This window comes from Varanus komodoensis, unplaced genomic scaffold (assembly GCF_004798865.1).
Source record: "Varanus komodoensis strain SLA01 unplaced genomic scaffold, ASM479886v1 scaffold76, whole genome shotgun sequence".
Taxonomy (NCBI): Eukaryota; Metazoa; Chordata; class Lepidosauria; order Squamata; family Varanidae; genus Varanus; species Varanus komodoensis.
Genome location: NW_025336429.1, coordinates 354074 through 377114, shown reverse-complemented (window position 1 = coordinate 377114; position 23041 = coordinate 354074). Strand labels below are relative to the sequence as shown.

Genomic DNA, 23041 nt, shown 5'->3' with positions numbered 1-23041 from the left:
CAACTGCCTATAGAAAACCCAACCTGCTAGGCCTTAGGAGATTTAAGCTAAAATTCGTTGGTATTTTGGGGCCTGCCCCGTTTACCTTTCACCCCACACCTTTTTGTCATCAGTTCTAACACCATGGGAAGGAAGCCTCCGGCAGTTTCTCAAAAGTGGAATCTGACCCTCAGTCAGAATCTGGTTCAACTTTTCTGCTTTAAGGCTTACAACTTTATTACCATCTTGAGACATTTCCTTTTCCATTAACAATCTGCTATCTTAAGAGTTAAAATCCATGCACTGAAACTTTTCTATATGGGTTCTCCAACCGAAGATGTCCCCATGTTTGTAGTCCTGAGACAGTTTCTATCCTCTGAAGAATCAAAGGTGTGATGGATGGCCCGGGTCGTATGTGTTCTCTCATGTGCCGTAAGGTTTGCGCTCTGGCTGAAACTTTTCCCACAAGTGGTGCAAGTGTATGGTTTCACTCCTGTGTGGGTTCTAGCATGGACAATAAGGATAGATCTCTGGTTAAAACTCTTTCCACACTCTGAGCACACATACGGTCTCTCTCCTGTGTGGATTCTCTTGTGTGCTTTAAGGTGTGATGGGTTACTGAAGCTTTTCCCACAATCGGAGCACTTATGAGGCTTCTCCCCTGTGTGGATTCTCCGATGCATGATAAGGTGCGAATGGTGGCTGAAGCTCTTCTCACAGTCAGAACATTTGTATCGTTTCTCTTTAGTATGGACGGTTTCATGAGCACTGAGGTTTGACCGGTGACTAAAGCTCTTCTCACAGTTTGGGCACTTGTAGGGTCTTTCCCCTGTGTGCGTCCTCTGGTGGATAACAAGGTTCGAACGACGGCTGAAGCTCTTCTCACATGCCATGCACTTGAAGGGCTTATCTCTTGAACAAGTGCTGTTGTGTGTGGTAAGGTCAGGGTTCTGTAGAAAAACATGCTCAGACTGAGCAAATGTGTCCCCTTCCTTCTCTGCCAGGTTCTCCCATGGACTCTTACAGCCTCCCCCCTGGTCAGGATGCTGAGAAATGTTCCATTCCACTTTTCTTGCGGACAGCTCATTCAAGTCCCCTGCCCTGGGATGTTCAGGCCGATGACCATCCACCTCCCACATTTCCTCATCACCTGCCAACATAAGAAGAGATACAACATAAGCCGCTCCACATACTCGGTGTGGGGAAAAGAAATTCCAAGAAACTGGTTAAAAATGGTGGGGAAGGGGATGAGGAAAGAAAACCCAAGAAATGGTTTATCAGCCATACAGAATGAGTCTGCAAAATAACTATCACAAACCAGCAGGAACCGCAATGAAATATTGCAGCACGGAATACTTGCTGCTCCTACGTACTTGCATGGAAAAGCCAGCCACGTCCTTTTCCATGAAACTCCATTTCCCCCTCCTATTTAGCTTTCCATAATAGTCAGGCAAGGTTCCACAGCCACAAAGCGCACGAAGTTGACTGGGCTTTACTTTCTTTTTGTAAATATTTTAGTACTGCAAAGGTATCTGTAAAACCTTTAGAGGTTTTTTCCTTACATAGGCCTGCATTTCTGCAAATGCTGGGCTTTCCCCACACACGCTGGTATCTCCCTTTTGTGCAGCAATGGTGCCGTTTTGATTGCTACTCAAAGAACTGAGGTTACTATTAGTACATATTAGCACATTGCAAAATAAGATAAACATCATGTATTGTTTAAAATGCACGCCCATATAGCAGTGATGGCGAACCTATGGCACGTGGGCCCAAAGGGGCCCGTGATCGCCCCAGCAGCCATGTGCGTATTCAGAAAGATTAAGGGCGCCAGGCAGTGATGTCACACATTAGCTGCGACTCACTGAGCTTTCCCGTGAAAAAGTGAGCTGCCAGGGATTTGCACAGACTATTATTATTAATATTATTATTATTATTAACATTTCTATGCCACCCCTTGCCGAAGCCTCGGGGCGGCTTACAACACAATAAAATACACTGAAATACAATAGAACATAATAAATAATAAACATAATAAATAACTTTTAGCAGGATGCAGGTGGTGCAGTGGTTTAAACTGCTGTGCTGCTGGGCTGGTTGATCGAAAGGTCGCCGGTTCATAACCGTTGTGATTTTAGCAGAAGGCAGGAAAGGTGGGACATACACTCAGATGCCTTTTTCAGGGCCGGCCAAAAGCTGGTGGTCAGTGGAACGCTGCCCCTTGTGCCGGTGGCCAGCAAATTCAGGTTTTATTGCAGTGTTGGCACTTTGTGATAAGTGGGTTCTGAGTTGCAGTTTGGGCACGCGGTCTATAAAAGGTTCGCCATCGCTGCCGTATAGTGTTGTGGATAAGAACACCCACTATATTACGTGAAGGCCTAGTTCCAGTGTATTTTAATTTGGAAGTGTGGCAGTGAAGATGACTAAAATTATTTTAAAATGAAGACAGGATCATTTTTCTCCCTTTCTTAGGATAGTGGAATTTGGAGTTGTCCAGTGAAATGGCAGTCAGCGAAAGTCAGACAGAAGGAAGATCTGGTTCAAGACACATGCACTGATTTACAGTGGGGGCACTGGCAGTTTTTCAGCCCCAAGGCCAAGTTGTTGTTGTTGTTGTTGTTGTTGTTATTATTATTATTATTATTATTATTATTATTATTATTATTATTACATTTTATACTGCCCACAGCCAAAGCTCTCTAGGCAGTTGACAGCAATAATCATAGAATCATACACTCAAGTCACCCATCCCACTTCTGTCCAGGCCTGACCCTGCTTAGCTTCCAAGATTAGGCACGATCAGGCACTTCAGGCTACATTCCAGAAAACCTTGCAGGGTTTCCCCGCATCAGGGGACCAAAGATAAAAGGGGTGCGGCAAAAGCGGGAAAGATAGCAGCATATCTGGGGCGGGGAAAAGAAGCACAGCTGTCTAGGGAACCTTGGGAGGGGGCAGACTGAGACCCCAGGCAGGTGGCACTCCTGGTTTAGAGAAGGGGGCAAAGGGGACCAACTCAGACAGCTCCAAAAAGGGATTCAGTGAACTCATGGCTAAGAAGGCCAGCAACAGCTATTAGATAAGTCAGCTAAATGGAGCTTCCATGTTCAGAGGTAGTGTACCCCTGAGTACCAGATGCTCAGCAACAAGCTCCAAAAAGGGATTCAGTGAACTCATGGCTAAGAAGGCCGGCAACAGCTATTAGATAAGTCAGCTAAATGGAGCTTCCATATTCAGAGGTAGTGTACCCCTGAGTGCCAGATGCTCAGCAAGAAGCTCCAAAAAGGGATTCAGTGAACTCACGGCTAAGAAGGCCGGCAACAGCTATTAGATAAGTCAGCTAAATGGAGCTTCCATGTTCAGAGGTAGTGTACCCCTGAGTACCAGATGCTCAGCAACAAGCTCCAAAAAGGGATTCAGCGAACTCATGGCTAAGAAGGCCGGCAACAGCTATTAGATAAGTCAGCTAAATGGAGCTTCCATATTCAGAGGTAGTGTACCCCCGAGTACCAGATGCTCAGCAACAACGAACAGGGAAGGCCCTCCCGCCAACCTTTTCCAGGATACCCTATTCCATCCACTCATCTAGTTTTACCCCCCCCGCCCCCCCCACAATCATCATCAGCAACTCTGTGGCCAATGAGCAGCTAAGACTCTGTGCTACTCCATAAGCCCCATAGTACAGAACAGGGCTAGGGAAATTGGGCTGCTGCTACCTGTGCAAGGTGAGAGGAGGGCAAAGCTGCTCGGCCTCCACGTCTTGGCTCCTTTCTCAATTAGACAAGAGGGCAGAGGTGCAAGGCCGGCCAGCAGGGGCCTCAGCCAGCCCCTCCGGAAGATGGGAACAAGGCGAAACATACAGAGGAAGCATTCCCAAAAGTTAGCAGCAACAGATCCATACCCAAAGACGCGGCTTCTCTGTCCTCGTCCTCCTCCTTGACAAAAATCCGCCCCTGCCAAGCGCCTGCTGCAACGGCTTCTCCCTCTGAGAAACGGGCCGCCCCGAAGGGCTCCTGCTCCTGAAACAGGAAATGAGGACCCATTCAGGGGCTTGGCGCCGGAGGGGGATCCTGGAAGCGAGGGCCAGGTGGTCACAAAAAAGAGCTTGCCTTCCCAGTTTCTGCACCAGGACAGCGTCAGAAAGGACCGTACCACCTGGGTGCCCAGCAAGGGGCCATGATGTTGTTTGCAAGTGCTCAGACCCCCCCTGGGCTACCATGAGCTGTCCTACCCACGGTGGTCCTGGCAGGGTCACTGAGAAATAAGCCCCACCCAGACCTAAAGCTTAGAGAAAACCAGGCTTTGAGTTGTCCCTTTCCAGGTGCTCAGAGGCAACATAAGCCTCTATCAGGGACCAGAGTTTAGTGCCAGAGCACCTGCTTCGCACCCGACAAGTCCCGGTTCAAATGGGCTGAATCCCATTTCAGGGAAGCTTTTGGGAACTGCAAAAAGGCAGTGCCAATTTATCCCTGTGGAAAAAGGAGGCCACTATTTGGAAAGACAAAAGAGGGTGTCTGGAAGGATGGGTCAATATTTGAATATATTTTTAGAGTATCTTTTAGAGAGAACTTAATTCTGTGTGGGCTGGTTTGAGCCCTGGGTTGTGGTTTTTCCAGAATAAGAAGGATGAGAAAAAAATATGCCCTCCCCCTGCTCTGAACCCTGGCATCAGACAAAACCTTTTTATTCTCCCGGTATTTTAACAATTAATTGGTTTTATCCTTATTTTTTTTACTATTTTAGATGCAGTGTGTTGTTGTTGTTATGGTTTTGTTCTCGGTTTCGGTCCCTTGTAATCCATCCAGAGACTTTTTTAGTAATGGACGGCGTAGAAATTTTTTAATTAAATAAACAAACCTAAAGCTGGAAAAGAGAGCAGAGCTCTGTCTCTGATATATTGGTTTTTGGCAGTGCAGCAGGAGGTGAGCACATTGTGAGAAAGGGAAGGCTTCTTCGTGGCAACTGGGACCAATTTGCTTGGCCACTAAGGTCAGGCAAAATTTATAGACAAAGCGCTACAGTTACTTAGAAATTTCCCTGCATCAGAAAATCAGCAGCGCAGGCAAAGCATTGGGTTAGTCCCTCAGGGGGCTAGTTTTCCATCTGCGGGGAGTTTTATTATTTCCATTGTTATCTACATGGAAGGTCATTGAAAACTGTAACTGCAGTCTTTCACCCGCACTCCAAACTGGCTCACTCTGTATCCCTGAATATGCTTAATCTTGGAAACAACCAATATTGAGCTCCGTACCTGCTCCTCCTTTTCTTTGGCTCCTTGCTGCCTCAGCACAAAACCCTCAGCCAGAGCCACAGCTTGGCTGCAGGTCTCTGGCCCACCTCCTCGGACCCAGTCCTGGACTTCCTTGGGCAGGACAGCCAAGAACTGCTCCAGGACCACCAGCTCCAGGATCTGCTCCTTGCTGTGCCTCTCTGGCTTCAGCCACCGGCAGCACAGTTCCCGGAGCCTTTGGCAAACAGCTCGGGGCTCATCCCCTTCCTGGTAGGAGAACTGCCTGAAGAGCTGCCGCCGGGCATCCCAGCTGCTGGCGTCCTCCTCATCCTCAGTCTCTTCTTTCACCTTTTTGCAATCCGCCTTGCCTTTGGCCGAGAAATCAACCTTGGCTTCATCTCTGCAGAGGCCGGATACGGTCTGGGCCAGCATCTCCTCTCGGCCTCGCTGGCCAATCTCAACTTCATGCTCCAAAGAGGACAGAAAGGCCATATTGCTGTCTCTTGGAAGAGGCTGCAGTATTAGCAGCGAGGGGTTGCCCCCTCTGGACTCGGGGGACTCGACCATCTTTAGGAATTCCTGCAGTTGGGCTTCCCATTGCTGCTGGGGGCCATGACAGTGGTCCTGCCCAACCTCTTGCACCCCATTTCGTTCCCAGAATTCTCTCAGGCGCCCGCTTTGGAGAAGTGGCCTGCCTCCTCCCGAGTCGTGCCATGGTTCCTCGTCTTGCTCCTCCTTCATTCTCTTCATTGCCGCTCGCAATTGGACACCCAAGGCGGACACTTCTCTTTCTCCCTCAGCCATGTCCATCTGTCAGGCCTTGACCCAGCTGTTCCAGTCCCAAAAAGCTGAGGCACACTCCTTGACTAGCAAGCAGGTTTCTCCCTGTGGAAAAGAGAGCGCGCGGACAAAGTTATGCTGAGTTTATACTATTGTTTGTGCAGTTCACTTAGACATTTTATTATATTAACCAATGTGTAAGTATTACCTAAAATAATAAGAACTGTAATAATAAGAGGATATGGCTGGTTGGCTGGCTGGCTGTTATCACTGCAGTACTAAGATCATAAAATTTCTGGCATGGTTGTTTCAGCACCAGGCAAGTAGTTAAAAATCTCCCTCAGTTTTTAAAGATTGTGATTTTAACTCTGAATCACTGATAATCTATTCTTTATTTTCTAAGTTATGTTGGGAAGCTGGTTTGCTGGCAGCTTTGCGGTTCGGTTTTGTTGCTTTGTAGTTATTGAATTACAATATTCATGTGTGATTCTGTGACTTGGTTATTGGACAGCCTATCCAAATGCTGCGTAAATTATTCAGAAATAAACAAAGGGGAAAGCTCTCCATTATCATCTTTATTCTGCATTAACATTTATTTACCAGCAAGACTCCAGGCAGGAATTCAACAGGGGAAGCCTTGCCTGGAAGAAACTGGTAGGCAGGAAAAGGGGAGAGGGGAGGCTTTATCCTGGCTTGGCTTTAACAACCAGCAGTATGGAGCCTCCAGATGTTTTAAACTACAACTCCCATAATCCCATAGACTAGTAATGCTAGCACGGGCTGATGGGAACTAGAGTCCAAAAATCACCTCAGAGTCCAAACACAATGAATTCCAATGCTGCTCTTTCTTATCACCGACCCCCGCCCGACACATTTTCCTCCTCGAGCATCCTGGGAAATGTAGTCACCGTCAGAGTCCGGCTACCGGGACCCTCAAGGGACGAAAGTCCTCCAATATCAGAAACCGGCGGAGAAATGTGATGGATTACGAGTCAGAACAAGATGCTGGTGAAGTCGGTCGTGGAGAAAACTCCGAGATCCGAGATGGTTTCCTTGTTCGTTCCGATAGTTTTGCCAAAAGAGTTTTCCTTTTCTTTCCTTTTTTAAATTTTTGGGTGGCCGGGAGGGAGAGAGCGGCGCCTTGCTTTTGCCCCCACCCCCGCGCCTAAATGCCCTCCTTAACTCCCCCACCGCTTCCCCCTCGCGGAGTCTCCCCCCCCCGCTGCAATCCCCGCCTGGCCTCCCTTCCCACGTGCAGCGCGACTCACCCGCTTCCCAAGCAATAGGATCGCTCCGGCCGGGATGGCCCCGCGTGGGAAATTCAAACGCCACTTTCCCACGGCAGGCGGAGCAAGAAGCGACTTTCCGGGTTATTTACCAGCAACAGCCCCGCCCGTCCTCCTAGCCTAAACCTGAGCCCGTCTAGCCACCGACTCCACGGCGTTAACTCCTTCGTATATAAGACGATCTAGGCTGCAGGGGGTCGGGTAGGGGTCCGGGGAAGACACGCCCCCAACGATCGGGCTGCAAACCCACGAACGCTTCTGCCAGAGCTGATTTCCTTGCAGATGGTGCTTTGGCTGCTACGGACTAACACGGATTTGCTTGTTTTTAAGGGTTGCAAATGCTGGGAATGTATTGCCAGGCTAGGTGCGCTCCTCTGCAGGTTTAGACAGGAAAAAGCCCTACAGCTCCCAGCATTTCACCATATGATTGCACCATAAAATAGGAATCCATGTTATAAAAACTTCTCATTTGAAAAAGAATTGCTTGTCTTTGTTCTTAGGATGTATTGCAGGATAAGCTCTCCAAAATAAGAACTGACACTGGTAAATATCCTGCTACTGCGTGAGGCATCTTAGTGCTGGAACGTGGGAAATCGTGAGAGGCAGTCTCTGATTTGACAGCTCTTTCGGAGTAGAAAACTGCAGGGGCCTTCACGAGTTGCTCATAAAAAAGCACATGAGCACTAGATCACCCCCTTCACAGCAAGTTCCTCAAGGGGTTTGTCTTTTGGAACTGGCCTCTCCTAAGAGTCTAGGTGCTTGGGAAAGGGAAAGAGCAAGCCAGCTCCTTCTACAGGAGTGGGGAGCCAGCTATCAAAACGTTTGTCCCTTTAAAACCTTAATTAATTAAATTTCTATACTGCCCCACAACTTTTAAAACTCTTTTGTATTCTTTTGACAGGGCTCTCCGTCGGGGGGAGGGGGTTGGCAGATAACCTGGACCTGGACCAGGTTGGCAATAACCTGGACCTATTAAATCCAGGTCCAAAAACAAAACAAAACAAAACACCCTCAAGGATCTCGCCATAAAAGAGGTGATCTAATTGTGAACCAGCAGCAGCTGCCTCTCCACAGCCCAGTCCTCTAAAAGGAATGTCACTGACTGTCAGATTGGAGATTGCTTTTTCAGATCTCTGGGGAAGGGGAAAGTAAAGGCGGAATAAGCTGCTGCATCTCCAAAAAAACTTGTGATTCAGAAGGGGAGGACAGAGAAGAGAGATCCTGACATAAGATCCCTTGGGATACACATAGGAGGACCAGGGGCTACAAGAATCAAACTTGCCCACTCTCTCTTGCAGGGTTGCTCTGAGGATAAGAGGTGGAGAAACTGTGTAGGCTCCCTTGAGCATCTTGGAGGGAAGGCAGGATATCAGTTGAATGCATACATCTAAAAATTGCAATTAGATTAAATTGCCCCCAAAGGAAGACTGGGCCCAATTGCTCCTCTTCCCCCAAATTATCAGGGTGCTGTGTATATTTAACTGGTAAAAAGAAAGAAAAATAAAGAATAAGCAGAAGCAAAGTCTGCAACAAAGACTTGTCTTCTTTCACTTGAGTTCCTCTAACTAAGCACATCACTATCCACTTGGCTGGAAACCTGAGCTTTATAAAAATGTCATTTTGAGGAGGTTGCCTGTGATTTTGTGATACATTTTGGGAGAAGGCTATTTATTTAATTTCTATGCCACCCAAAAGCCAAGGCTGTCTGGGCAGGGAGCGACCGCTGCATCTCCCCAAGGCAGCCAGTACTTGCAAAAAGCTCTGTTTGCTCCTCCGGCTTCGTGCCATGTCGGCAGGGTTGGACCGACATTGCTGAAACACAGGCAGGCGTGTAGCAACTTGCAAGCTTCCAATCCAGCCAGCAAATATTCCCGCTCCTTACCTTGCAGCGAGGCCCAGCGTGGCGTGGCGTGTGGGTGAGAGTGCTGGATCAGGGACCCAGGAGATCCAGGCTCCAGTCCCCACTCGGCTATGACGCTCCCTGGGAGACTTTGGGACAGTCACTCGGCCTGACCTACCTCACAGGGTTGTTGTGAGGCTAAAATGAAGCGAAGCAGATGTATGTGAGCTGCCTTGGTTTCCTTGCAAGAGGAAAAATGTGGGATATTGAGTCTGCCAAAAAATGTATACACACGTCAGGAAAAGAAAAACTTGTATAAATATTTTAATACTAAATTTATTGAGACATCATGAAACTAATTCAAGTTACTTTTCGTCTCTGCAATTACAGGAGGTGCTCAAAGTGGTGACTATTAGCCAAAGTGCTCAGAGTGTCCATTCGGATTGCTGCACACGTGTGCATTTTTGGTGGACTCTGTATATGTCGTCGTTACTTGTCATCAAGTTATCTCTGACTCGTTGCAACCCTACAAAGGGAAGCTCTCCAGAATGTCCTGTCCTTCGCAGTCCTTCCCAGCTCTTGCGGACTGGAGGCTGTGGCTTCCTTTACGGAGCTGATCCATGGCATAGCCGGTCTTCCTCTTCTGCTTTTGACTTTCCTGAGCATTACTGTCTTCTCCAGGGAGTCTCACCTTCTCATGATGTGCCAAAAGCCTGTTTTGTCATTTTTGCTTCTAGGAAGAGTTCTGTCTTGATCTGATCTAGGATTCACTTGTCTTTCTGTCAAGTTTAACAATGATGATGATGCAAACATAAAACCCTTGTGGGACTGGAAGTGGGGGAAAGGAGGGCATGATCTTCCAAATTTAACCAAATTTAGCTGTTGGGGGCAGCGTGTCCTCCACTGTTACCAACACAGATCTCCAACATGGAGCTAAAGTCACCAGTTTCAAATGGCCAAATCATCTTTCTTTAAAAAGGACATAAACAGTACAGAGTCTGTGCATGCTAATTTTTATGTACTGATGCAAATTTAGAAATTGTAATCGCTGTATAAAAAGACAAAACGCATTTCGCCACAAGGAGGAAGGCTATGACAAAATGGCTTGTCCTAGTCGTTCGTACTGATTGGGCAGCTATACTGGACGGATCCCACTGGATGAATGGCAAGGTCACTGAGGTTCAACAAGTTGTGTGGTGAACTGTCACATCATCCAGAAGTTTCTTGGAGCCACGTCAGGCCCTTACATATAGGCTCAACTTGTATTATTAGTTAGAAAGCACACTAGAGAAAATGTCCTTAAAGCTGCCTTTACCAGTATTCCAGCTATGCTCCTTAGATAAGGGTTGCTTTGCTGTGAGAAATGAAACGGTTGGATGCAAGATGCTATTCTTGTTAAACGCAGCTTTGCTCCCCTTTGTTTTCCAGGAAGGGGAATCAACCTATGTCTTAAAGACGCCCTCTGAAGCATAGAGATTTTTTAATTCCTCGCAGACACCTTTTTTCTCTGTTCTTGGCTTGGAGACAGAAATTAGCATATTGCTTGTCCAGGCAAGGGACGTCCCCTGGTCCATCTAGGGATCATGGGGCTGCAAGTCCCCCTCCCCCCATTTATTGTTTATATGTGGCATCTATATTCCCACTTTGTAATCAATAAACTTAGCATTCTTCCACAGAAGGAATCTCACTTGGTCTCCTGAATCTACCTTCACTGGATACTGGAGTGGATCAACTTAAGCTTGAAATGAAAAAGGGACTGTAGAGGAAAAGAAGGGAAAGGAGGAGCAAGACAGCAAAGTACTGGCTAGCCCAAAAAGACAATAGATGCCGCCCAAGCCTGAATTTAATTGTCATATTCCCATCTATCCGGGCAACTAAATCAAGGAGCAGGCTTTCCCCCTCTTCCATCCAAAACTCTTTCCTTGTGCCATGTTTCTTTTTAGATGGTAAGTTTCAAGGTAGGGATTTTCTGATTATTGATTTGTGTAAGCCACAAAAAAATGCTTTCAACAGATCATCTGCCAAGACTCCTGCTCCCCTTTCTCAGTCTTTGAGTTGGATTTGAACGGAGCATCCCTTCAAACAGAGGATACCTTCATCAGAGAACCACCTTCTAACGGAGAACACACAGCCACCTTCTATGAAGCTGCTACTGACCCTATAACCGAAAAAGCTGCTGCGGGGCTTGTAGGGTTCTTGTTTATCCTCAGTGTGATCACATCAAATGTTTGTATAAGGGGAGAACGATCCTGGCAGTTTTATTTCCATTTCCTTTCCTAATGATTCGTAGCATGGAGCTTGCATAATTGTCCACCACAGCCTCAAGAGCCCTTTCTTGATCAATCACTGCTAGCTGAGAACCCATCATATACTTGAGGTTGGAAGGTTGGAAGATGCCCCAAGATGCATCCCTTTAGAGTTGCTTACATAGAACGGCATTTGTCATTCGGACGCCAAGAGAGAACCCTTCAGAATTCCTCCTTAACCTTACAATTATTTAACACTTAAATAATTTAGTGTCATCAGCAAACCTGGCCAATTTAGTGCTAACTTCTACACCCAAATCATGTATGAATCAATGGGAAAGCGTTGATCCTAAAACCTGTAGGACCCCCCTCAATTGGAAGGCATTTCCATTGATTCCCACGCTTTGCTTTCTATTCTCTAACCAGTTAATTCCATGACTGCTACATTTGCTCGGGAGCCTTTTGTGATGGACTCCATCAAAAGCCTTTTGGAAGTCCAAGCAAAGAATGTCTACCAGATCACCCCCATCCATGCGCTGATCGCCACTTTCGATGAATTCTAAATGGCTAGTGACACAGGACTTAGCTTTCCAGAAGCCACGCTGATTCTTTTCAGCAAAGCTTATCCCTCTAAATGCTCACTGGTTCTACCTTCAGTAATGCTTTCAACCAGTTTACTGAGAACAGATGTTAAGTTAGCTGGCTTGTAATTTCCCAGAACCCCCTGGATCTCTATTAAAAATTGGAGTTACATTAGCAGACAAACCCAGCGCTCACTGCATTTCATTTCCATCATGACTGGTTTATTGTAATGTCCAAAGCAAGTCCCCTAACAATTCCTGCCAAAATTGCCACAGGAAAAACAAACCATGTCACTTAAACAATGAATCATATATCCTCGGGGAAGGCATGGATGGGAAAAAGGTCCAATTCTCAACTTTTTTCTTTCTTTTTATCGCCAGGGGTATCAAAGGATGGAAGACAGATTGACAGAGATTGATGCAAACTTCTCCCCTCTTTCAGATCATTTCTTAGTTTGGTTTGTGTGTTCCAGCGATGGATCCATCTCCTTCACAAGGTGCAGAAAATGGAGGAATCTGATGCAGGTTAGTGAATCTAAGATGGAAGTCTTACATATCTGCAGGACATAGAAATTGTAGTTGTCCTACTGTGGAAGACTTGCAGGATTCAGACTTGTGCGATATAATTTTTAAAACTTTTTTAGCTAGTACCAAGCGATCCATCAAGTGCAGCTTGGTGAAAAAGACACGAACTTAGAATTATGGATTTCTGAGCCCAGGAATTTATTTCTGAGTACCACAACTACACAAAGCTCACAGAGCTTCCACAAAATGCCCACTCATGGTTACCTCAGGCTTTTTCATTTCAGCAGGCCAGGCCAGGAAGCAGATGGGGAGAGATTTCTCTTGTTACTGCTATGGTTAAATACTTGGGGGCCAGGAACCCTTGCCAGTCTACTGCAAATCCTCCAGGATCTATCTGAAGATCCAGATATACCTTCTGTTCACCCAGATATACCTTCTGTTGCTCCAGATTGTCCTGCATCACAGATGTTTTGGCCTACAACTCCCCGAATCCCTCACCATTAGCTATGCTGGCTAGAGCTGATGGGAGTTGGAGACACTTATAGAGGGTCATCATTCAGAAAGTCTTTTAAGAAAGTAAAGGGCAGCTAAAACAAGATTTTGAAGCCTTGTCTTTCCAAAATTTTGTTCTAATGCAAAATAGTTCATGTTAGTTTCTTGCTCCCGTCCCTCATGGTTTGTCCCCCCACCCCCCAACAAATATCCCATTTTTAGACCTGGAAACATGGAAAAAAGAACTCGGGGCGGGTGGGAGAGATTCTTTGCCCATTCTCCTAATTTTTCAATTATTTTCCTCCTTGGGCCTTCCAAGCATTAGAGCTCTCCCATCACTGGGCTGGATTCAGAGTTTATCTATTTGATTTATTATTATATGTATATCCCTCTTTTTCTGCCTTCCAAGGAACTCATTCTCCTCTTCCTCTCCACCTTATCTTCATCACAACAACACTGTGAGGTAGTTGGGCAGAAAGTCTGCGAATGGCCCAAAGTCGCCCAGTGAAATGAGTGGGGACTAGAACCCAGATTGCCGGAGTCTCGGGCCAGCACACTTAACCACTACACTGGTTCACACGCCGGCTCACGGTAGTTGGGTTAGACAGGATTGGGATAGACCAGTTTTCTGACACAGGAGTCCACTTTGAAATGCAGATGCTCATCAAGGCCGTCCCTATAGTTACACTACCTTGAAGGGTCCAAATAGGCAATCTGCCCCAGGAGTTTTCTTTTCCAGCAGGAACAGCTCATTGGGTCAAAGTCAACACAGGGCCACACCAGAATATAGCACATTCTGGAAAGGATCACTCCAAACCATATCCTGTTCCTGGGAGAATCCATACCCACTGCCTATCCACTGTGAGGATCACAGAGGGGTGTGGCCAAGGACATTGACTCCCTGGACCTTCCTAGGTTTTAGTGACACAGATATGTGGCAGCCTTTCCTACCCTTCAATTCCTTAGATAAGGGTTGCTTTGCTGTGAGAAAAGAAACTGTTGGACACAAGATGCTGTTCTCATTAAGCACAGCTGCGCTCCCCTTTGTCTCCCAGAAAGGGGAATCAATCTCATGTCTAAATGTTAATTTGCCACCTCCAAAAGGACACCTTCAGGTGAAGTTAGCTGTCATTCCCATTTCTCAGAACGGGGAGAGCTCAGGCTGACAGAAAGGGATTCCCCCCATGTCACAGAATTTGTCCATGGCACTGGAGGCTGGTCTCCAAAATGGGGTCCCTTCATCACCGAGACCGAGTTCGCCCCTCTCCTGGCTTCCAACCCCTTCAGTGGCTTCTCGCTGCTATGGATCCGCTCATGTCGAATGAGAGTTGATTGGTGGCTAAAGCTTTTCCCACACTCTGAGCACCTGTAGGGCTTTTCGCCTGTGTGGGTCCTGTTGTGTGCAATCAGGGAGGAGCGGTCACTGAAGCTCTTCCCACAGTCTGAACACGAATATGGCTTTTCTCCCGTGTGTGTCCTCTTGTGTGTTGTCAACGTCGAGCGGTCACTGAAGCTCTTCCCGCAGTAGGGGCACTTGTATGGCTTCTCCCCGGTGTGTATTCTCTCATGTTTAACCAGGTGTGGCCGCTGGCTGAAGCTTTTCCCGCAGTCTGAGCACTTGTAGGGCTTCTCACCTGTGTGAGTTCTCTCATGGAGGATCAGGTGCGAGCGCTGGCTGAAGCTTTTCCCACAGTCCAAGCACCTATAGGGTTTCTCCCCAGTGTGGATTCTTTGATGTGTAATAAGGACGTTTCTTCTGCAAAAAGTCTTCCAGCAAACCGTGCATTTATACTGGGACTCTCCTGTCAGAGATCTTTCATGCACAATGAGATCAGATCTCAGTCTGAGAACTTCCCCCAGTGGAAGTCCTACATTTTCCCTTCCAGCCTTGAGGATCACTGGCTGCTGTGCTCCGTTGTCCTCCAGATCTTCATATCCACCCTGAGAATTAATGAATTTCCCCCCTTGTACTTCTGGATTCTTTCCACGAAGGCTCTCAGACGCTTCCACTCGGCCACGACGACAGGCAGCATTCCTGTCGGCCTCTTTGGGCAACGCTGCAAACAGTTCTGGATCCTCGGGCTGGCCCGGCTGCGTTTTCTCCTGCCGATGGGCTCTCTCAAGACATGCTAGTGTGGGGAAAGGGTGCGGATAAACATGATCAAGCTCTGCTGAGAAGAAACCAGGATTCAAATCAGGTTTAACACACGAGGAAAGACCACCGTGTCCACATTGTTCCCCCAGCTGCTCCCCGTTGCCACATCAGCACTGCCTTTCACAATCCCCCTAGTCACCACAGGTGATCAGAAATTCTGAGTAGGCGAGTGAATTTGTTGACTGGTGGAGGGACAGATTTCTTCACTCCTCCTCTAACCACTCCCCTGGATTCTCTAGTAGCTGCTGGGGTAGGGGAAATTCCTCCTCTATACATGATGCTAAGTAGTTTTCTAACTAGCCTGCCAATTAATTCATTATATCTTTGTTACATTTATATTCTGCCTTTCATCCAAGGAGCCCAAGCCATGATCCTCCTCCCTCTGCTTTTATCCTCACAGCAATGGAGCATGGTAGATTAGGCTGAGAGTCAGTGCCCAAGTCACTCAAGTGAGCTCCATGGCTGTGTGGGAACTTGAACCCAGGTCTCCCCAGACCTCATCCAATGCTCTAACCACTAGGAAACACCACTAACAGGCTAACATCCTTTTAACATATAAAAGAGAGCCAGTGTGGTGTAGTGGTTAAGAGCATGGGACTGGGACTCAGACGATCTGGGATCTAGTCCCCGCTCGGCCATGGAGCCACCTGGGTGACTTTGGGCCAGTCACAGACTCTCAGCCCAACCTACCTCACAGGGTTGTTGCTGTGGGGATAAGATGGAGGAGGAGACTGATGTAAGCTGCCTTGAGCCCTTTGTAGGAACAAGGCAGGATATAAATCGAAAAATAAATAAATAAATAAATAAAAAAAATAACATCCTGGCTGTCCATGTTGCTTACTGAGAGCAAGGCTTGTGGTAGCATAGAAACACAGGCTGTTGGCCATCTAATAAAAGAGAAGCATTGCAGGTGCTTAACTTTGGTGGGGTAACTTGCAAAACGAATATTACTGATCTATGCAATTCTCTCCGGCTCACAGGGAAATATTTGCATGGAGCGCGATGGACAAATCAGAGCCAAGATGTTTTCCTGCCAAAGGCAAAGAACCTGGTCCCATTCCCTGTACAGAAGCCCTTTTTTCAAGACAGAACCTCTTTCTGCGACACCTTCCATCACCCGAAGGCAGCTGGTTGCTTCAGGGGCCATAGGAGAGGCCGCCTGGAACACGATTCCCCCTCCGACACCTGCTCGCCCCCTCCCAGAGGGCACCCCCTCATCTTGCCTGTGTGTCTCCCACTTCACTGTCGCCCTCCACTCACAACAATATTACAGCGCTGTGGACTTCGGAAATTTTCTTTTGGTATAAAGGAAGGCCGGCTGAAGACAGAGCAGAAGGCAACTGCGGATTGGACTGGAAAGAAAAAATGTTTGTGTGTGTGATTTCGTTCATAAATCAAAAGTCGTCTGCTCCTTGGGAGGAAAGCTGTGGCAAATCTAGACAGCAGTGCTTTTTTTTTGTCATAGAACGCACCGGAACGGAGTTCCGGCACCTTCTGTCGACAGATTTTCTAAGTTTTAAAAGTAACTTTTGAAAAATTGATGTTTGGTCCACATGGATTTGAATCGCCCTGTCGAGTGTAGCAGGTTGGTGGCAAAATAATTAATACAGTGCATGTGGGCTGCTTGTGTGTCGAATTCGATGCACGCGTACTTTGTCCACGCTGGTTGTGATGGCGCTGCTCGGCTTGTGGTTGGTTGTGTGGTCGCATGCTGAGTGCTTACTGCAGGCGGCGACCATTATGTTTCGTTACACAACTGACACGTGTGGGTGTGTGTACAGTGGTTGACTACGTGTGAAAGATAATTTCATGAGTTCTAGCACCGTTTTTCTTACAAAAAAAGCACTGCTAGACAGCATACAAAAAAGCAGAGACATCACCCTGCCGACAAAAGTGCGTTTAGTCAAGGCTATGGTTTTCCCAGTTGAAAGGGATGGCTGTGAAAGCTGGACCATAAGGAAGGCTGAGCGCCAAAGGATTGAGGCCTTTGAATTGTGGTGCTGGAGGAGACTCCTGTGAGTCCCTTGGACTGCAAGGCAATCAAACCAGTCAGTCCTAGAGGAGATCAACCCTGACTGCTCTGTAGAAGGCCAGACACTGAAGAGGAAACTCAAATACTTTGGCCACCTAATGAGAAGGACGGACTCCCTGGAGAAGAGCCTAATGCTGGGAACAATAGATGGCAAAAGAAGGAGGGGACGGCAGAGGATGAGGTGGCTGGATGGAGTCACTGAGGCAGTTGGTGTGAGCTTAGGGGGACTCTGGGAGATGGTGGAGGACAGGAGGGCCTGGAGGAATGTTGTCCATGGAGTCGTGATGGGTTGGACGCAAATTTGCAACTAACAACAACATTCCTAATGCACTGCACATGACAAAGGTGATTTATTATTCCACAAATAAATACAAATTAAGTCATCTAAAATGTCGCATTTTATCATCATCAGTGTGACAGAATGCGGTACTGAGTTGTAAACACACAACTTCCAGTGATCAGTTTGGCACTGCTGGTTAAGAAATATACAAACCAAGTGGCAAGCTTGGTTCAGGACTGCACAGCACCCGAGGCAAAAGAAGCGGTAGTGGGGAGATCAGGACAAAATAAGGAAAGACTTACCCAGTGAGGTGGCATCTTTGTTGGCCTCTTGTTTGATCTCGCTGAAGAGAGAGCTTCGCAAGGCTTCCGGTGGGGCCTGCCCCACCTTGGAAAGTGACTCCTGGAACCACACATGAAACAGCAAGGGGGAAGGCCTCAGATTAAAGGGCAAGGAGCACGGAGAGTATTTACTCAGTAAAAGTATTCCTGTGTCAGTTTACCAAAAGGCCAAAATTATTAAAGCACAAATACAAAAAGTATCCCCCACACACAAGAACCCCAAAACAAGTGAAAAGTCACAAAAGTTTTTAAAAAGTGGCAAAAACAGGTTGAAGAATTAAAACGGTATCTAAAAAGCTCAGGAAAATAATGAATTTTGCCTGGTGCAGGAAGGACAATAAGGGAGGTGGCTCGATGGACCTCTTTGGCAGAGTGCCACCACCAAGAAGGCCCTGTCTCTGGTATCCACTCGTCTTACCTCTGATGGCAGAAAGCCCTCCAATGGAAGGAAAATTAGGGGATTGACAGAACCATCTTATGGGTCCTGGGAGGATATAACCGGTTCTCTCCCCTGACACCATCAAACCCAAGGGATCCAGAACCTATTTAAACCTAAGAGTTGAATTCCACTTCAGAGAAGTACCCTGGGATCTGCACTCCAGTGGTGGAGGCATTTCAGCATTTTATAACTGGAAGCAAACTGCACAAAACCCGGGAAACTACCAAACAGTTTATCGTTCTTGGAAAGAAGGTGGGCCTTGGAAGATCTGAACATACTATGCAAAGATTAAATGAACAATAATATGATCCCACGTGCCCATCTTTCCTTTTATTTCAAAGCTAATACAGGACATTATTTGCATAATTAAATAAGTGGAGTTATTTAAACTGATTTTGCTTGGGAAGAAAGGAGTCTTATTTATTTACGGACATATGTGCCTCCTAGGCCCATCCACCATTCCGAAGGCTTCAGACCAAGCTGTAACCCACAATACAACAAATAAAAAATGTATTGAGCACCTGGCACTGACACTTTTTTTCATTTTGGCCCCAGGCCAAAACCCTTTTATTTCCCCCATTATTTTAAATGTTAATGGAGTTGTAAGATTGGATTTTATTTATCGCAATTTTGATGCTGTATCTTATTTATGTTATTGTATTACTGCCCTGAGACATTGTGAAGGGCGGGTAACAGCTTTAAATAAAATGAATGAATAAATAAATATTGTACATTCAAGGGAAATGGATACAATCCAAATAGTGAGGTGATTAAACTTCAGAAGAAAGGACCATTTTGAGCCAATCTTTCCCAGTCTGGTAACTTCCTAGCTGTGCTGGATTTCAGTGTTCATCATTCCCAGCCAGCTCCTCGAATTCAGCCCAGCTAGAGGTTGAGAAGTTGGGAAACACAGGCTTAAAATGATCTTTTATCCACAGTCCTTTCTTCTGGCACCAGGGAAGGCTGCTGTTAAAGACAACAAGCAAGACGGAGGGAACTGGCTTTGACCCGCTGGGGAGGACGGCTGCCCATCACAGAGCAGAGTATTTCGCAAAATTGGTGCAGCCACCAACAAGTCCCCAGCTCTCATCAGCATCAACGGGGCCTGCCCACTAAACGTGGCACCGAGAGACCGTCTCTCCTTCTAACTGGGGCAGGTATCCCGCTTTCCTGCCGAAAGTCACCCCTACCTGCTTGCTGCTTGCGCCCAAAGGTGTCATTTGCAAAATAAAAATAAGTGGCCAGCCAGGTTGCGGCAGAAAACTTGGGAACACATTCTCAGTTGCCTCTCCACTGTACCTTTTCCCACTGAAATAAGAGAGACCAAGTTGAGCACACTGGTTTAAGCACGTGACTAATATTTATTTCTTATATTTGTCACGCTATTTGTTTGCTTATAATGTCATGGAATTGACTGCATCAAGGAAGACACAGCCTTGAACTTAGAAGAGCTCAGCATGGCTGTCAAGAACAGGGCATTTTAGGTCACCGTAAGTCAGAGATGACTTGACACCACGTAACCATGACAACCTCACATAACCTTTTGCTCTCGGACAAAAAGCTTTTTCAGTGACAAAGGGCATGGATTTACTGCCATTAATAATCATCTGTGCTTTTGAGCAGTAATTCCTGCTACATTTAGATCTTGCTTTCTTTTCCTCTTGTAAGGAATCCAAGCTGGACCCTATGATCCCCTGCCTCTCCAGTGCATCCTCAGAACAACAACCCTGTGAGGTAGGTTAGGCTGAGAGCGAGTGCTTGGCCCCAAGTCACCCAGGAAGCTTCATGGCCAAGTGGGGACTAGAACCCGAATCTCCCGAGTCCCAGTCCAACACTCTCACCACTGCACCACACTGCCTCTCCTCAGAGCCACCTCCAATTCTCTCACCTTTCCTGTGTGTTTCTTGCCCTCTCCCTGGCTCAGCAGGAAACCCTCGGCCAGGTCTACCACTTGGGCACAGGTCTCTGGACAGCAGTCCTTGACCCAGCTCTGCATCTCCGGGGGCAGGACAGCCAGGAACTGCTCCAGGATCACCAGCTCCAGCATCTGCTCCTTGCTGTGCCTCTCCGGTTTCAGCCACTGGTGACAAAGCTCCCGGAGACGGTTACAGACCTGCCGGGGCCCCTCAGCCTCCCGAAAGCCGAACTGCCTGAAGCGCTGGCGTTGGAGGTCGAGGCTGACGCCTTCCTCTTCCAGGATCTCCTCCTTCACCTTCCCACAGGCCCCGGTGTCCTTGCCCAGCTGGCCGTCCTCCAGCTCTTGAGGTTCCTTGCCAGAGCTTGTGGGGAGCTGCATCTGTTTTGCCCTCCTCAGGTGTGGCCGGGGGTCCACCGAGCCCTCAGAAGGGGCCCCGTCCCTTAATGCCAAGGTGCTTTGATGCGGGTCCCTCCCTTGCGAGTGGGAAGACTCCATCGATTTCAGGAAATCCTGCAGCTGGGCTTCCCACGGCTGCGGCAGCCCCCTCAGCGGCTTCCATTTCAGGTGGCCAGAGCCTTTTCTTTCCCAGAATCCCTTCGTGCTCACCGCCTGGATGGAAGTTCGGCCTCTTCCAGCTTCTTCCTCCATTTCGGCCGGATTGGGCTCCTCCGCTTTCATTCTCTGTTTCAGCACAGACTCCAGAGACACCTTCAGGGTCCGTGTAGCTCCTTGCTCGGTGGTCATTTTGTCTTCCAAGCTGTTGGTGGGCTACACCGGAGCCCCTGCAGCGGGCTGAGCAAAGTCCTTTCTCCACTTCCCCGCTCAATGCAAAGTGGTGCACACACCAAATGCGAAATTCTTAACGAGAGAGGTGCTTCTTCCTGACAGGGTGGAGTGTCACAGGAAAAAACGCGTAACCCTCCTGAACAATGTCTTAAAAAAGGATTGCCTAAAAGGCAAAAGATAGGTGCGATCTGAAGAGAAACCAGAGTATTAATTTAACTTAGCATATTTTTAACTAAGCATTATTATGTTAAAATTGCAGTTCTAGATTTGGTAGATGTAATAATTACTGCCAACTTTTGGTGATATTTCACACATTTAGTATTACCATATATGGAATTTATGTGCAAGGTCCCTTGATATTTTTTTTTCCTTTTCAACGCATTATTTCTTTTTGTTTATCTATAAAAAATAAAAAAGATTACATAGCTTTTCTGATTTTTAAAAATGATTGCAGAGACACCATTTTTTCTCTTGCATATTTTCCTCCTCCTCCCTATCTTCTCTTCACAACAACTCAGTGAGGCGGGTTTCCAAACTGTCCATGCAACTTGCTGGATGCTGTGCTTGTTTTGTTTATTTTATTGTTTTGTTCTTTATTGTAAGCCGCCTCGAGAAGTCAGTGGTGGATGGGGTAGAAAAGTTTCAAATAAATAAATAAATAAAATAAACTTGCAGTTTTCCTGCAAACATTTCCCAACTGGCCAGGTGGTGTGTGGACCAGACCAATGGCATTCACCAGCATGCATTCATTTGAAAAATATGCGTGAAAATTGGGCAGTTTTGAAAAATGAGCAGTAATCTGCTTTTAGACACAATCCCATGCATGCTTTGATTGCAAATGGGGTACAGCTTGTTTATGCTGTGCACCTTTTCTCTCTTTCTACACAGGCATAACATTGTGCCCTTAATCAGTGGGCACAATTAAAAGATAAGCACAATTGATCTGTGCATATGCAAAAATACACATGGATTTTCACAGGAGAAGAAAAGACAAAAGCTCGCCAAAGGATACAGACAGGAAACATAGAAAAGCCACGCTGGATCTGACCCAGGGTCCATCCAGTCCAGCAGCCCCTTCACATGGTGGCGAACCAGCTGCTTACCAGATCCCCCAAGCAGGAAGGGTGCAAGACCTCCTCCTGCCCGAGATGCTCAGCAACTGATTCATGCAGGCAGGCCACCTCTGCTGAAGGAGGATGCGCTCAGCCAGTATTTTCTACATCCAAGAATGAGTCAGAATACGTTTCAAGATGGAATTTGGAGAACTTCGTCACGCCGGAATTTGAGGCAGAAGATGCTAGTACTTGGGGACTTGGTCTTTCTACTTGCAAACCCCAATCTATAGGCATTCCCTTTAAGAATCTTTCTCCTTTACGATTCACAAATTAGCAAACAAGCTAACGAAACACGCACATTAAAAATAAAAGACGCTATGATTTGAAAACAAAGAATTGGGCATCCATGAAATCACTGCAGTATCGATCCGATTTTATTTAGTGATTTTATGTTGCACTGCTTTGCATAGCTCTGTTTTCATTTTTATCTTCCAAGCCATGCTGGCTGGGCACGATGGATACTGAGGTTCAGCAAGTCTGTAGAGCACCCGGTTCAGGACAGCTGATTTACAGGCTTTCTTCCCCTAATGATTTTGGACGGAGGCTGCACTAGGGGATGCACTAGTCCTCAAGAAATCGCCGGGGGAAAGGTATGAGATCTCGCTGCAGCAAGTCCATGCCAAAACATTCACTCACCTGATCTCTCCAACAAGGCTGTGCCCTGCCCTTTTTCTTTAATTTAGCCTTGACCGCGCCTGAGAAATTCAAACTCGTCTTGGATTTCCTACAGTGGATGAAAAGGGAAATGACCATAGAGATTTAACCCCCCCCCCAAAAAAAACAAAACCCTTATAGAGCAGAGAAAGAAGGAGAGGGAGAAAATTGGAGGGATGCATCTCATCTGTCTGGATAGCCAATTTTCGAGTTCGCATAGCAAAAGCCATTTTTAAATCTAGCGTGGAAGTGAGAGATGATCGCAAAAATGAATGGAGAAATTACCTTGGCTGTGTGGCACCAGGAAAAAAAAGGAGAGCAGCAAAGAACTGCGTTTGCCGTCTTTCTTAATTTTTTGTGAAGCCAAT

General features: G+C 46.9%; 2 protein-coding genes across 2 annotated transcripts in view; both read right to left on the bottom strand.

Annotated features, from left to right (window-relative positions):
• LOC123035061 overlaps positions 1–23041 on the bottom strand; it is an 87189-nt gene that overhangs the window by 10236 nt on the left and 53912 nt on the right. Inside the window, exons 7-11 of the mRNA XM_044452902.1 lie at positions 14102–14706; positions 6584–6624; positions 5225–6013; positions 3875–3992; positions 299–1129 (exon numbers count right to left, since the gene is read on the bottom strand). Of these exons, the coding sequence (XP_044308837.1) occupies positions 299–1129; positions 3875–3992; positions 5225–6013; positions 6584–6624; positions 14102–14706 (2384 nt within the window). The remainder of the gene's footprint in view (positions 1–298; positions 1130–3874; positions 3993–5224; positions 6014–6583; positions 6625–14101; positions 14707–23041) is intronic.
• On the bottom strand, positions 14765–22726 carry LOC123035050 (zinc finger protein 18-like). The gene is made up of 5 exons (XM_044452890.1): positions 22656–22726; positions 20089–21092; positions 17723–17822; positions 16369–16460; positions 14765–15082 (listed from the first exon to the last, which is right to left on the bottom strand). Exons 2-5 carry the CDS (start codon positions 20860–20862, stop codon positions 14849–14851), a joined length of 1200 nt encoding a protein of 399 aa, XP_044308825.1. The 5' UTR covers positions 20863–21092; positions 22656–22726; the 3' UTR covers positions 14765–14848.

Excerpts from the sequence above, each read along its gene's own strand:
- LOC123035050 (XM_044452890.1), bottom strand. The coding sequence starts at position 20,862 with ATGACCACCGAGCAAGGAGCTACACGGACCCTGAAGGTGTCTCTGGAG. Across the intron at positions 17,823-20,088 it reads GCAAGAAACACACAGGAAAG|GAGTCACTTTCCAAGGTGGG; the intron begins GTGAGAGAATTG and ends GTGTGGTTCCAG. Across the intron at positions 15,083-16,368 it reads CACAGCGCTGTAATATTGTT|CATGTCTTGAGAGAGCCCAT; the intron begins GTGAGTGGAGGG and ends TCCCCACACTAG.